The sequence below is a fragment of the Orbicella franksi genome, chromosome 5, assembly GCF_964199315.1.
Source record: "Orbicella franksi chromosome 5, jaOrbFran1.1, whole genome shotgun sequence".
NCBI lineage: Eukaryota > Metazoa > Cnidaria > Anthozoa > Scleractinia > Merulinidae > Orbicella > Orbicella franksi.
Window position 1 is genome coordinate 12,298,357 of NC_138149.1, and position 15,353 is coordinate 12,313,709.

The 15,353-nt window shown below is 39.8% G+C and overlaps 2 protein-coding genes across 2 annotated transcripts; one reads left to right on the forward strand and one right to left on the reverse strand.

The window, feature by feature from the left end:
• Nucleotides 1-7,325: 7,325 nt before the first annotated feature.
• On the forward strand, nucleotides 7,326-7,961 carry LOC145487761 (uncharacterized). Its single transcript, XM_081466576.1, has one exon. The coding sequence runs from the start codon at nucleotides 7,326-7,328 to the stop codon at nucleotides 7,959-7,961; it is 636 nt and encodes a 211-aa protein (XP_081322702.1).
• Nucleotides 7,962-10,520: 2,559 nt separating this feature from the next.
• On the reverse strand, nucleotides 10,521-12,045 carry LOC145487762 (uncharacterized). Its single transcript, XM_081466577.1, has 2 exons — nucleotides 11,811-12,045; nucleotides 10,521-10,651 (listed from the first exon to the last, which is right to left on the reverse strand). Exons 1-2 carry the CDS (start codon nucleotides 12,043-12,045, stop codon nucleotides 10,521-10,523), a joined length of 366 nt encoding a protein of 121 aa, XP_081322703.1.
• Nucleotides 12,046-15,353: the final 3,308 nt, after the last annotated feature.

Genomic DNA, 15,353 nt, shown 5'->3' on the forward strand with positions numbered 1-15,353 from the left:
GGTCACAATATATATTTTTTTCCTGTCTGACTATATTCTTCCCCAGTTTTTAAAAACGCTTAAAGTCGGTGAAGTTTAGGTATGGTACAACTTGTAATTTTATTACAGTAGATTTGGGCCTTTGAGGAGCCCTTGCCCGTTTGTCGTTACAAAACTTGCCCGTTTGTCCCTTATTCAGTTTATGATCTCATATCCATTGCGTCACGAGGTTTTGTCACACCAGGTATTACGAGAACTTTGTAACTGGCTAAGACCTATGATCCTGGGAAGTAATTTGTATTTGGTGTGTTTGCGTCTGGCTGTTCACATTATAATTGGCGTATTTTATTGAGAAAATGAAAAGTCCATGATAATCAAAATCAATTGATGGCATTTGATCGATAATTTTAATATTAAATATTGGCGGGCTCTCAATGGCATGTGTCCTTGTTTTTTTTGTTTTTTTTTTTTTTTAAATGAAGCACTTTATTAATACACCTAAAACACACGTACATTACACTTACATGCACTGTTGAAGTTTTACAATGTTCAATAACTTTTCTCATACATAAAAGAAAACGAAAACGTGACAGCTAAGTAACTACACAGAACAAGAAAAAAATATAATATACAAAATATACAAATACAAAAAAAAAAGAAAGGGGGGGTCTATGCATTAGCTTTTAGTATTACAATTTTTTAACACTGCATTATTGATATTAATTGAGAGCATTTTTTTGGATTTACTACGTTAACCTTGTATTGTAATAACTCTGTGAATTAATCAACTTAATACCCCATAAGTGGTGTTTTTTAGATAAGCGATTTTACGTTTAAGCACATTTTTCTAGTTTCCATTGAACAATCAGTTTATTTACAAGTTCATCTAGAGACAATTCTTTCTCAAGATATTTAGAAATATAGATATATTTTTTGACCAGGATGATGAGCAAATCTAGCTTGCGTTTTAAAGGGTCTGACAGCACATCAGTCACGTGACATGTGTCATGAAAAGCAATTTGTTCTTTTGAAAGTATTATCTCAGTACTTTGAGAATGATTGAACCATGATATAATTTGTGAATAAAGTTTTACAGACTCCTTGCAATCAATAAACATATGTTCTATTGAATCCGCGTTAAAGCAATATATACATTTATTGTCCTCGGCTAAATGATATAGTTTAAGTTCTTTCTTCGTTACAATTGTTCTATGTAAGAAACGAAAACAAAATTGGCGAAGTTTATTGTCCTTAGTGAGGCGATATATATCTTGAAAGCATCCAATCAAGTTTTTCAGGAAATTTACTCTGCCACTTTTTTACACCACTCGGGACAATAGGGGTATGATTATTAAACAATTGGTAATAATTTTTGCAGCGTGCTTCAGCCAGATTAATTACAGTTTGATTTGAAAGAATGGATGGGGAGGTCAAAGAAAGATCAGCTGCAGGTATAAAAGTTTGAGTTGCTCTCCTTTTCAACTCAGATGGAATGGCTGAAATTAGCTGAAAGTAATGCATATAATTTGTGGTGATGTTAAACTTGTTGCTGAACTCTTCATATGATAGAAACTTTCCCTTAGAATTTAGCACATCCTTTATCGTCACAATTCCGCGTTCAAACCACGATTTCCAAAATAGAGTTGCATTATCTATAGTTATTGAATTGTTATTCCAAAGAATGAGTTCGCCATTTGGAAAGATGTTAGCTGTATTTTTACCTTCCATTTATCGTCAGACTCGCCTAGTAATCTACCAATCCAAGCCAAGCGTAATGATTTAACGACCAAGTAAAAATTAACAAAATTAATTCCTCCTTCTGCTACTGGTTGATACATAACCATTATTTTTATTTTGTCTTTCCTGTTTTTCCATAGAAAGGCGAACAGATTCTCTTGAACTGTCTTAATAACCGATTCTGGAACGGTCAGCATAGATGCTGCATACACTAGCTGTGATATACCTAAAGCTTTCACCAGTAAAGACTTGCCATATATTGTGAGGTCTCTTGAAAGCCATAAATTTAATTTTGTTTTCATTTTGTTGATCTTATCATAAAAATTGTTCTCAGTACATTTAGTTTTGTTGTAGGATAAATGGACGCCAAGAACTTTAATGGGTTCTTTAGTTGTTTTAAAGTCAAATACTTTCAAATTACTATCTTTCATAGAGCCGATCCACATAACTTTAGTTTTCTTCTTATTTAATTTCAATCCAGAAATAATTCCAAAACAATCCAAGATCTGTAAATAGGGTTTGAGAGATTCAACATTTTTCGTTATTATAGCGGTGTCGTTAGCAAATTGTGAGATTTTGATCACCTGGTCATCTGGGAGGTCAACGCCTCTGCAGCTTGGTTCTTGGCGTATCTTTATTGCTAGTAGTTCCACCGCAAGGATAAATAACAGAGGACTTAGCGGGCAATCTTGACGAACTCCTCTTGATATATTGAAATAGTTGGTCAAAAATCCACCATTTATAACTGCGCTTTGTACACCATTATAAAAGATTGATATCCATCTTTTGACATTTGGGCCAAAATTGAAAACATTCAAGGCTTTAGCAATAAGATCCCATTCAAGGCTTTCAAAAGCCTTCTCGAAGTCTATAAAAAGGAGAAGTCCCGAGGTCTTTTTAGCATTTAGATATTCCATTATATCGCTTAAAAGTCTTATGTTCTGGCCTATATACCTTCCCTTAACAAATCCGGTTTGATGTGAATCAATTAATTTTGGTAAGTATCTTTCTATTCTTTTTGCCAAAGCTTTAGTCAAAATTTTATAATCAATATTTAGCAGTGATATTGGACGCCAGTTGGAAAGTTCGGACAGATCCCCATCAGCTTTTGGTATTAACGTTACTATTCCCCTCCTATGAGAAATAGATAAAGACCCACCTTGAAAAGTGGCATTATAAGAGTTTAGCAGATCTCGCCAAATGAGATCATAAAAAGACTCATAAAATTCTTTAGTGAATCCATCCTCACCGGGAGTTTTGTTGTCCGAGAAAGAGCTCACCGCCTCTTTTAATTCTTCAAAGGTAAAATCATGTTCTAGCGAATCTTGCTCATCAACATTCAGTTGAGGGATTTCAATACCTTCAACAAAGGACTCGAAACTCTTGTTTTCACGTTGAGATTCACTTTTTAGATTTTTGGATGTGTACATATTACTATAAAATTTCTCCAATTCTTTCTCGATCTGTTTTGGTTCTGATACTCTATCGCCATTCTCTAATTTCACTTCGCGTATGAGCTTTTTTTCATAATTCGTCTTCTCCAAGTTAAAAAAATATTTTGTGGGTTTTTCGCCCTGTTCCAACCATTTTACTTTAGATCTAAAGATAGCCTCTTTTCCTTTCTGTTCATATGTCCATGTATCCTTGTTATAATTTCAGTTTCCATTAACTGTTAAAGACTATCAACAGCAATTTTATTTTATTTTTTAGTTAAGGTCCGGTAATAGGGGCAACATTTTTCTTCAACTTGTCTCGCAACATTGTTGCATTGCAAGTTGAAACCCTCTGTTGCGCGTATTACCCTGACGTTTGTGACCAACTTGTCCCGCAGCAAAATACAGTATTGCAGGTTGAGGCAACATGTTGCACAAAGTAGACTCGAGTTCTACTTTCTGCAACAAATTTTAGTTTTGCTGTTCGTATTCCCACTGAAGCTACAACTTGTCTCGCAACAAATTTGAATTCAACGCATGTAATTGGCTTTCACGAAGCGCGGGAAATAAAAAAGAACATGGCAGACGGTGAAGACGAGCCTGAATTCGAAGTAGACCAGTAACTCTCAGAAAGTCATAAATTTGCCTGTACAAAGACCTCGAGGGCTATCATAATCTTTGGGACACCTCGTTTGCCCCATCAAAATAAGCAGCAAAAAAGGCAAAAGGCTTGGAAGAACTGTCGCAAAAATACAACTTTTCGCCTAGCTATCTGAAACGACACTGAGCTTCATACTGAGAGAAATTCGCTGGCACTGAAAATAAAGAATAAAATGACGGCCAGAAGTCGAAGTGGAAGTTCGTCGAAACGCTAAATTATATGAAAGAAGGAACCATCTTTATTTACACACGAGTGACCAATTATACGTGTAGAATTCCGCAGACTTGCAACACTGCGAGACAAGTTGGTCACAAACGTGATAATACGTGCAACAGAGGGTTTCAACTTGCAATTCAGCATGTCAATTTGTTTTTTTCACTTGTAACATGCGGTTAAATGGTCTAATAAATTAGATAATCCAATAGCATATTTTATAGGTTACCTGGGGGACATTTTACGCATCCATCAGCGCCTTTGGTGGAAGAATTAGAAAATGTGCCACGAGGACATGGCAACAATGTTGCTGCGAGCGAGTTATTGTCAGCTATTCTTCTCAATCCCGGTGCCAAGAAAGCCAAAACACGTATTGTAAATACATCGGGATTCGCAACGTGAATAACCTCTTCTGGTGAAAGAATAGGATTCCTAAGTGAGAAAAGGCATTTACAAGAGACATCATTAAAATTTTAAACTGTTGTCCTGTAAGGTTGTTTTGTTATCACATTCTCGCCATTAGTGTCAAAGAGATTTTTGTTGCAGCAGAGAGTTTCGAAACGTTTTAAAGAGAAATGATTTTGAAAATTGAAACATCGTAGTAATTTGCCTACAGGGTAATTGACAAGTGCTGGGAACTGTCAAAGGCGTTCGATTATTAAAGATCCATTTACTACATTAACCCTCAAGCTGCTCAAACATGAATGACATGCGCAATTGTTATGATCAGCTGGCATTGTAAAAATCATATAGACAGACAATGTAATAATAATAATAATAATAATAATAACTTTATTTAAGTCTCAAATGTATTTAGCACTATTAAATGTGCTAATTGGGAACTCTGTAAATAAATAAATAAACAAATATTTCAAATATAACATAAACTATTAAGAATGCCAACTGGTTGGAGGCTGACCAGTTGGTTATTTACACAACGCGGTCGAGAAGTTGAACTCGGGGCTACCGAGAACAAATCCAGATAGCGGTAATATAGGGCGGAGGATTTGAACCAGGGACCTCCAGAGTTCAAGTTCAGCGCCCTAAACCACTCGGCCACGCCGCCTCCACTTAAGTTAGGAGGCGGCACATGTAGTTTGGCCTGCAGTGCATATTACTTACATGCGTACCGTATGTAAAGGCAAAATAAGGAAGCTCTTCAGCTGTTAGCACTAACAGATATATTGTTACATTTATCTCTACTGGGGCTAGGACATATGTCACTTTTGCAAACGTTCTGTTTACTATCATCCTACAAAAAAACAAAAAACAAAATTAAAACTAAAAGTTCCAACTTCCTTCCTCTCTATAAATCATGGTTATGTTACATTCAATATATCTTTAACAGCTCTACAGACAGTCAGACAGATAAAAAGATCGATAGACGAAAAGATACGTAGAAATACAGATAGACAGATGGACAGACAGACAGACAGACAAACAGACAGACGGATGGGCAGACCGGCCGACCGGCCGACCGACAGACAGACAGACAGACAGAAAGGCAGGCAGACACATACCATGACACAGACAGGGAGACAGAAATAAACAGGCAGACAGACAGGCTGAAAGACAGAGAGATAAAGAGATAGATGTATGAATAGATAGACAGACACACAGAGAGAGACACCGCAAAGACCGACATACGGGCCGACATATAATAATAATAATAATAATAATAACAATAATAATAATAATAACATTTTATTTACGTAGTGCTATTTCTATCGCTATCCAATAGCGCTTTACAGTTATTTTAAAACATGGGTAAAATAAAATAGCTAATGAAATAACTAATAAAATAACTAAGCTATAAAAACAAAATAAAAACTAGGAATACACAGACAGAACGACAGACAGGTAGGCAAATTGAAAGACAGACAGACAAATGAACAAACAGACAAGAAAGTTCGGCTTATTGCTTAAAGAATACGTCACATTCGAGAATCTTAAATGCTGAGACCAAAGAACGAATCCAGACGCAATATCTTCAGCTTCGTCCTTAGTAAATATCTGAAATAAAAGTGTGTCCTTTTAATTTTGTCGTAGGAAGTCGCCCATACTCTTTGTATTTCAATCACTGGAATTCAGCGATAGGAAAGACAATTAACCGTTGGTGGGGGGCGGAGGAGATTGGGGTGGATGTCACATCCACAGGTGAGATGTGTTACAAATCGTTTAAGACGTTCCACAGTTGCAGATCTGCAATCTTGGTTAAACGCCTTGGGACACTTTGCACTTTTGCCAGCCAACATATGGTCGTTGTGTCCGCCTCCCTCCCACCCCGGACACAATGATGATGATGTTGCTTCATCCAAAGTAGACCCACTATCCCAACATTGCTTTGCGGGGGGAGGCGGCCCCGGAAAATTGTATCATGATTTCCCACTTCATAATAATGCGTCACCAGTTGACATTTTGTCAAGTGTCCCAACGACGTTTGGCCGGGATTGTCCAAATGAGACTTTTCAAAAAGACACTGTATTACTTAGAAACATATCTTTGCAAATAGATGCAATAGATATTAAGTGAGCTTAATCTGATTTTTTTTCCAAACCATACAGCGTTCGGTTTTTTGGTACTTGTCGATAATAATAAATTCACTGAACTCTCCTCAGTTTTGGTGATAGCTCGTTCAATGCTAAAATACGAGATCTATACACAATGGTGTAGTGTCTGCTGGGCTGCCTGTGGCTGCCTGTAACAAGTATTATGGAATAGGTCTTGTTGTTGTAAAACACGTGTCCGTGAAAACGGAAAAGCAAGGTTATACAAAGCGGCTTGAATGCGAACAAAAGAGTATTACAACTGGCGACGAGGATGAAAACCAATCGTCAATAGTCTACTAGAGGAAAAGTACCGAAAATGGTGGTAAACATCGAATTTGGAAACATTAGTCCGTTCGACTGCAAAGGCAACCCAACAAGCGTTGGTCAAAGATGGCGGCGTTGGAAACGTTCCTTCAAGTTCTTCCTTGAAGCTAAAGGCGTCAAAAAGGATACCCAGAGGAAGGCACTGCTCCTTCACTGCGTTGGGCAAGACGTACAGGATATTTTCGACACCCTGACCGACCCATGACCGGTTCCAGAAAGCGACTCCGGGTACGCAAAAGCCATGAGGTCGCTAGATGCACATTTTGCACATCAGGTTAACATTCCCTTTGAAAGGCTCCAGTTTCGTCAAGCAAAACAGGAAGAGTCAGAAACAGGGGATCAATTCGAGCTGAGATTGTTTCAGCTGTCAGAGAACTGCGAATTTGGAGAAGCCAAGGAGGAACATATCCGTGAACAATTGATCAACAAATGCAGGTCACACAACCCTCGCAAGAAATTGCTGGAAGATCAACGGAAGCAGCTGAAAGTCAAGCAAGATTGATAGAGAATGATTCCAAGGGTGACAGTGTACACGTGGTGGAGGATAAACAAGCTGATTACGGCACAAGGAAGAGAGGAAATTGCTACCGATGTGGGTTGGAAGGCCACTTCGCACGAGACCCGGAATGCAAGGCCAGATCTGTTACTTGCCAAAAATGTAAGAGGACTGGACACCTCACAAAGTTTTGTAGGACCAAGGGCGAAGATAAAACCAAGAAAGGAAGCGTTCGTCACGTGACCGAGGACGACGACTTTGCATTTACAGTTCAATTAGGTGCTGGAGACATACCAACAGGAGCCATTGAACTTGGAGGAGTACAACTGGAGGGTGCGCTTGTTGATTCAGGATCCACTTGCAATGTCATTGACAGGGAGAAGTGGGAGGTGCTCAAAAAGAAGAAAATCAAGTCATGGAAATCAAACAAGAAATTGTACTCTTATGGCTCAGAGGATTCACTCAACACTGTCGGTGAGTTTCAAGCTGAATTGTGTTATAACGATAGACAATGTGCTGCACGTTTCGTTGTTCTGGAAGAGAAGGCAAGGCCAATACTCAGCCGATAGACCTCTGAACCGTTAGCAATATTGAAAATCGAGACAAACCCTGTCAGTGAGGAGAATTTGCTGAAGGAATTTGAGGGGATTTTTGTTGGAGTTGGAAAACTCAGAGACTCTCAGGCCAAACTTCATGTTGATGAATCAGTCCAACCCATTGCCCAAAAGTTGAGACCCTCACCATTTGGATTAAGGGAGAAAATTGAGCAGAAACTAGAAGAACTTTTAAGCCATGACATCATTGAGCCAGTTGAGGGGCCAGCCCCTTGGGTAAGCCCTGTTGTCATAGTCTCTAAGCCTTCTGGAGACATTAGGCTCTGTGTAGATATGAGAAGAGCTAACCAGGCCATAGTAAGGGAGCGCCACCCCATACCCACAGTTGATGATGTTCTGTACCGACTTAATGGGAGCGCGGTATTCAGCAAGTTCGATCTAAGATGGGGCTTTCATCAGATTGAATTAGAAGAATAGTCCAGAAAGATCACCACAGTTATCACCCACAGGGGGCTGTTCAGGTATAAACACCTGATGTTTGGCATCCGTTCTGCACCAGAACTTTACCAACATACTATCCAACAAGTATTAGAGGGATGTGAAGGTGCTTACAACATTCATGACGACATCATTATTCATGGTCGTACTGTTAAAGAGCATGATGTCAGGTTAAGGAAGACCTTTGAACGCATTCAAGAAAAGGAGCTTACTTTGAACAGGGACAAGTGTGCGTTCAGCATGTCAAAACTGACTTTCATGGGATATTTATTGTCCAACCAAGGGATCGGGCCAACAGAGTCGCGCGTGGAAGCAGTCATTGACGCAAGAGAGCCTCAAAATGCAGAGGAGGTACGAAGTTTTCTGGGATTAGTGAACTTTAGTGCCAGGTTCGTCCCCAATTTAGCAAGCATTGCTGAACCACTTCACAAGCTAACAAGGAAGCAAACTCCCTTTGTGTGGGGCACAGAGCAACAAGGTGCTTTTGATGCTCTGAAAGACAGCTTGGCAAATGCAAAAACCCTGGCATATTTCGACAGCAATGCAGAAGAAACCAAACTTATCACAGATGCTAGCCCTGTGGGTTTAGTAGCGGTCCTTGCACAAGTTCAAGGAGGATGCGAACGAGTAGTCGCATACGCTAGCCGCAGTCTAACAAATGTTGAGCGTAGGTACTCTCAGAAAGAGAAAGAGGCACTCGGACTTGTCTGGGGTTGCGATAGATTTCACGTGTACCTGGATGGAGTGGAATTGATCCTGCTGACTGACCACAAGCCCCTTGAGGTTATCTACTCTACTAATTCCCGCAATTCAGCAAGGATAGAACGCTGGGTCCTGAGACTGCAGCCATACAGGTTCAAGGTGCAGTACATACCTGGTAAACAAAACATTGCTGACCCACTTTCACATCTTGGAAAAGGAAAGGGGGTATGCATGAATGACGATGCAGAAGAGTTTATCCGGTTTGTGGCGGAAACGTCGACACCAGCAGCTATGTCTGTGCAGGAGGTTGAAGAAGAGTCATGGCTCGACCCAGAAATTTCACAGTTAAGAGAATGCATCACAACAGGAGAATGGGACAATGCCCCACCACAGTATAAAGCCGTAAGAAGTGAACTTTCCATTTTAAGCAAGCTAGTCCTAAGAGGAACAAGATTGCTCATCCCAGCAAAATTACGTGACAGAGTCGTAGATCTGGCACGCGAAGGACATCAGGGGTTGACAAAGACAAAACAGAGACTCCGCAGCAAGGTCTGGTGGGCTGGAATTGATAGACAAGTTGAAGCAAAATGCAAGACCTGCCATGTCTGCCAGTTGGTTGGTTTGCCCACATCACCGGAACCCTTGAAACATACTGTGTCCCCCAGTCAGCCCTGGCAAGATCTAGCGGCAGAGTTGATGGGGCTCCTACCTTCCGGAGAGTATGTATTTGTCGTCGTAGACTACTATAGTCGTTACTTTGAAGTAGACATCCTCAAGTCTGTAACATCTGCCACCATCATAGGAAGCCTGGAGAGAATATTCTGTACGCACTGTCTCCCGCAGTCGCTAAAAACAGATAATGGACCACAATTCACGTCCGAGGAATTTGGAACATTTTTGAAAACAAACAGCATACAGCATAGAACCTCCACGCCCTTGTGGCCCCAAGCAAACGGAGAGGTAGAACGCCAAAACAGAAGTCTACTCAAAACCTTGAAGATTGCCCAAGCAGAAAAGAAGGACTTAAAGGTAGATATGAGGAAGTTCCTAACAGCCTACAGGACCACACCTCATAGCAGCACTGGAGTCTCTCCAGCCAAATTGTTGTTTAACAGAGAGATACGGTCAAAGATCCCCAAGCTGACAAAGTGTGAATACATTGACAGTAAAGCACGAGACCGAGACGCAGAAATGAAACAGAGGAGAACCGACTATGCCGATGAACGAAGGGGAGCGCAGGAGAACAGTCTAGTTCCTGGCGATCAAGTGCTGGTGAAACAAAGGAAGGAAAATAAGCTGTCAACCACTTTCGAGGATGCACCTTACAAGGTCACCAATAAATATGGCAACGAACCTGGCACCTGAAGGAGTTAACTACAAGAGAAATGTAACTGGGGTGAAGAAGTACCTAAAGGCAAGCGATGAACCAGACCAACAAAGCACAGGAGACAGTGTCACAGGTGGAACTGCCGAGTCAGAGGTTCCAGCATTACCCCTAAAGCCAACTAGGGAAAGGAGGACACCAGAGTATTTAAATGATTATGAACTCTATTGACATAAAGGAGAACACTTGGAGTTACTTTAGTTCGACTATTAACTCTATTGGACTTTATGCACTCTATCTATGTTAGGAGTGGAACACTTTGAGTTACTAAGTATGCTTATGAACTCTGTTGAAACTTGAACAGCAAGAAACGGGACACTGAACAGTGAACTTGTTGAGAGTTTTCCAGGTCGAAACGTTCAAACAGAGTTATTCCAGTCATGTTGAAATTTGTTCACCAGTAAATTAGTACTTTAATCCAAGGAAAAGAGGGGTTGTAGTGTCTGCTAGGCTGCCTGTGGCTGCCTGTAACAAGAATTATGGGATAGGTCTTGTTGTTGTAAAACACGTGCGCGTGAAAACGAAAAAGCAAGGTTATACTGTCTTCAATGCGGCTTGAATGCGAACAGAAGAGTATTACAAATGGGTTAAAAAATAATCATTTTTCTATAGCTAAAATGGTTGCTGTTTGCCAGAATAAAATGACTTAGACCTGAAACGGTTCATAAGAGTTGAAAAGAAATAATCCTCGCTCTGAAGTGTAAGTGCCGTGAACAGTACTCGGCTGGAAAAGCGACATTATTCGGAAGAAAACTTTGCTTAACTACGGAGAAACCTTGCACTTGCGATGATTTTTGACGCTATATATTAGGAAATGTTTATTGAACGTAGTGATCTACATTGAAATGGTCTGATTCTTAGCTTTGTAACTTTTTAAACATTACTCTCCTTAAATCCAAGAATAAAGTGCTACGCTCATTGTTTATTTAATACCAATATGCCGAGTATTGTGGCAAATGGAGGAAAACGTTAATTACAATTATAATTCACTTCATAAAATGACTATTTGGCATAACTTTTGATCATTCTGGCCACTTTTGATGCATATCTTTCTGGGCAACAGCGTATATAGGTCTTTAAGAGCAGAAAATGTTGGCGTTACTCCATTAACAACGTGGTAACAGCGACGAAAACGTCACCAAAGATCACTGTTCATCTACGACATTTTTTTTTTTTTTTTTTTTAGGGCAAATCAGTCACCCGTTTTTCTCGGTCTTCTACAGCGCGCTGGAAATCTTCACAGAAGGTTTTTTTCATTCTTACGATCTTCTCTGGGATACCATACTTCTTCTTGATGATCCATAGGCTTTCACGGTGGAAGGAACCAAAAGCTTTCTCAAAATGTATTAAGTTCAGAGACAATGTCGCCTGCCATTCGTTAGCTTGTTCAATGATATTCCGCAATATGAAAACTTGGTCGGTTGTTCCTCTGCCGTTCCTATAACCTGTTTGCTCTTTTCTCAGCAGACAGTCAATTCCACGTCTTATTCTGTATATAAGTATCCTCAGCTCCATCTCTTCAGGTTTAAAATCAAAGTTTCCCTCTCTAACCTATATGATTTATTGCGTCACGATTAGTTAGCAAGGGAATTTGAGGCGGCCCTGGTTCGACTAGATGGCCATATCTTAGGGCACGTGAAGCTTTTCCTTGGGAATGTCGGCTCCCACCAACAACCCTCTCATTCCTAGTATGGCCACCGCCACTTGGGTCACGACTGTTTATTTGGCGTGTGCCTTATTCGCAGCTAGCCTCCATATCTGGAGGTCATCTCCCTATCCGCCACCTAGGGACACGCCGTATGGTGGATATTCGCCTCACACCTACTACAATGTAGCTTTAAAATTTTAATACAATGTACCTATTTTTTTTGGCCTCAAGAAAACAAAAATATTGCGATGAAATACTAGCAACTTACACCTGCATTCCTGCTGTATAACTGCCCCATCTAAATGCCTCTGGCTCGATCGCCTTTATAGGATTGTCCGAAAACATCCTTGAGCGATAAAAAGGTAAATAATGTTATAAGCAATAGCCCTTTTCACGGTTAATTTTTCTCATTTGTATTACAATGTAATCCAACGTGGATGCAAGGCAATTTCGGGCTAAAACTACAAAATAGCCCTAAATTGCCTCACATACATGCTAGATTTTATTGTAATGCAGATAAGCAAAGGTAACCGTGAAAAAGGCTATTAAGCAGGCTCTTTTTAAAATTAACATTTACCACAAAATGTTCTATATTTTATAACAATTTGGCAGTCTGTTTTAGTACATTTCACCTCAAATTCTATAGCAGATATGTTAAGGAAGAACATCTATGTTATTTTATCTGAGAGAATGCCAGAAAACAAGAACGAGAAATTTAGTTTCTTTCAAGTAAAATAATTTTGCATTTGTTTATATACTCCCTGAAAACATACCCGAAAGAAAAAACCTACATTAATGCGGCCAGTCTTTTGCTTCATAAACTCGGTAATTACTAGTGAGGCATGCCTAGCATAAAGTTACAGAGAAGTCTTTGCTGCATTATTTGTTTATAGATTTTGATCTTCAATTTGTAATCTCTTTATACAGCTTCTTGCTGATAAGGATTTAAATCGACAGCTTTAATATCTACTCGTTCATTGAAAGCCCACACTGGTGTCCGTTGAAGTTTCTTGCAAAATTTCACAGGGTTCAAAGTTCGCTGCTCTTGTCGGGCGCTGTGATTGGACTACGTCAATAGCCCTGTGTTTCAGCAGCCTTTCGTGGGGAGGGGGGGGGGGGGAAAGATTGCTTGACGAACCCAGATAGCTTTAATGTCTTTACTGTCTACTTTAAAATTCGGACGCAAAGAGTTTTAGCGGAATCAATCAGGAGTTAGACCTGGAATTTAGCGGACCTTTCTAGCTGGTGTGGGGTATATTTGCCTTGGGTTTTGATGTGGCTAAGATATTCGTTGTATTTGGAGAAGGGTTGCGTTCCGGTTCAACGAAATTCGGTTACTGCGGAGCCGCTCGCCTGCGGCTCATTACTGCGGAACCGCTCGCCTGCGGCTCGTGTTTCCACAGCCACTTTGACAATGTTATGACGCAATTTATCATTAATATGAGGACAGGCGCATAAAAAACTGACGTCAATTTATTAAATTGAGTCTGCCTAACACTGTCTTGAGTTCGTCAGTAGCATTTCTTCAGTTCTGTTATTATTAATTCTTTTTAAAGAACTTTAGAAACTTGTCGAGGAGATCTATTTAAGCAAAGCTGAAAAATGTATTTGTTATAGTTATTGCCATTAACGGAATCACTTTCAATTCTAGCGGCGTTGAATACACTATTCGTTGTTGTAGGCACCACTAAAATCGAAGAAAACTGATTGTGGTTATAACGTATTTTGAGTAAGGAGTTGCGAGGGAACGCTCTTCATTTGCAATGTTACGGCAAATTACTTCCATGCCATACTCACAAAATATGTTCTTTACTGAACCGCCAGTAAGCTGAATCGATATTAGCGAAAGCTCGTTGTAGAATAATCTCCAACTGATTAGCAATCAGAAATCTAGGAGATAAGAGAAAAGTAGAATTCCTTCACCTTATTTATCCTAAAGGAGGTGAATGGGTAGGGGCTCGCTGTGCCCCTATGGATCTCTTGAATATCATTTGAAGGGGTATAATGAACCCAACCCTATGATTGTTTACATAAGTGATAAGCTCGTGCTAATCATGGCGTAATGGGTCGAAACGACGACAAGCATTTCAAAATGTTCACCATTTGGGACGATGCTTAGTGAACGCTAGGATTCTGTGTTCTACTTAATGAGGAAATAGCAAATTTTTCAAGAATAGACAACCATTTTTCTTCCCTATAGCTGGGTCTATGACCAGCCAAATGTGACCACTTATTAAGTCAAGGAATAAAGAATACATACAGGCTTGAAATTCTAGTGGTTCTTGCAAATGTCTCGTTAGATATAAAGGTTATCTTGTTACTGCTCAAAGACCTGACAATGTTAATTGGCACTTATTTTTCTTGAAAGACCACGGACGTTATATTTATGAAGAAATTTCAAATATATACACATATTCAAGCAACATATTCACTGGAGATAAAGTACAAGCCACAAAATAAAATAAGGCCAAAAGAACTGTTTTGAAATAACAGAATTCCCCGATATAAATAAGCTCTTGACATGAGGACACGACGACACGATGACACGACGACACGACGAAACGAGGACACGAGGACACAACGACACGACGACACGAAGACGCGAGGATACCAGGACACGAGGAAACGCGAATTTAGCAAGCAATCGTGACTACAATCTAGGTGCTATTATAAGGATTTGTATGGGTATAAACAAGGTGCTGTTGCTCCTAAACGAACATGGGGACCCCTCATTTTTATTTCCAAATTTAAGTTCCTATAATATAAACAATCAACAGGCAAAGTTTCACAAAATTCTCAGTGCAGGTTCTATTTCACTGGAATGACGTTAAAACAGTCTTAAAGAGGATTGCAATACAGTGTAAATAATCTTGGTACAAAGTTTTTGTCTACTTGTTACTCGAACTTCGAATTCTGGTGGACTCCTTCTTAAATCTCAACCTTACATGGCATTGGTCTGAAAATTGGTGTTGCGGCTATTTCAAACATGCTCTTTCCAGTTCTGATATACATCAACTGTAGCTAAAAGTTTAGAGATCATCGGTCACGTGACCAACTGTTGCATAAGGCCTATTGCAGTCTTCTCAAAAAAGGGCCAGAACAGAACATCATCTACACCCACACTCGTCCCACCACCACTCGTCCTGCTGCCCTCAGAAAGTCAGCTGGGCTGATA

Excerpts from the sequence above, each read along its gene's own strand:
- LOC145487761 (XM_081466576.1), top strand. The coding sequence starts at position 7,326 with ATGCAGGTCACACAACCCTCGCAAGAAATTGCTGGAAGATCAACGGAA.
- LOC145487762 (XM_081466577.1), bottom strand. The coding sequence starts at position 12,045 with ATGGAGCTGAGGATACTTATATACAGAATAAGACGTGGAATTGACTGT. Across the intron at positions 10,652-11,810 it reads GATCATCAAGAAGAAGTATG|TTGGCTTTAGGGGTAATGCT; the intron begins GTATCCCAGAGA and ends TCCTTTCCCTAG.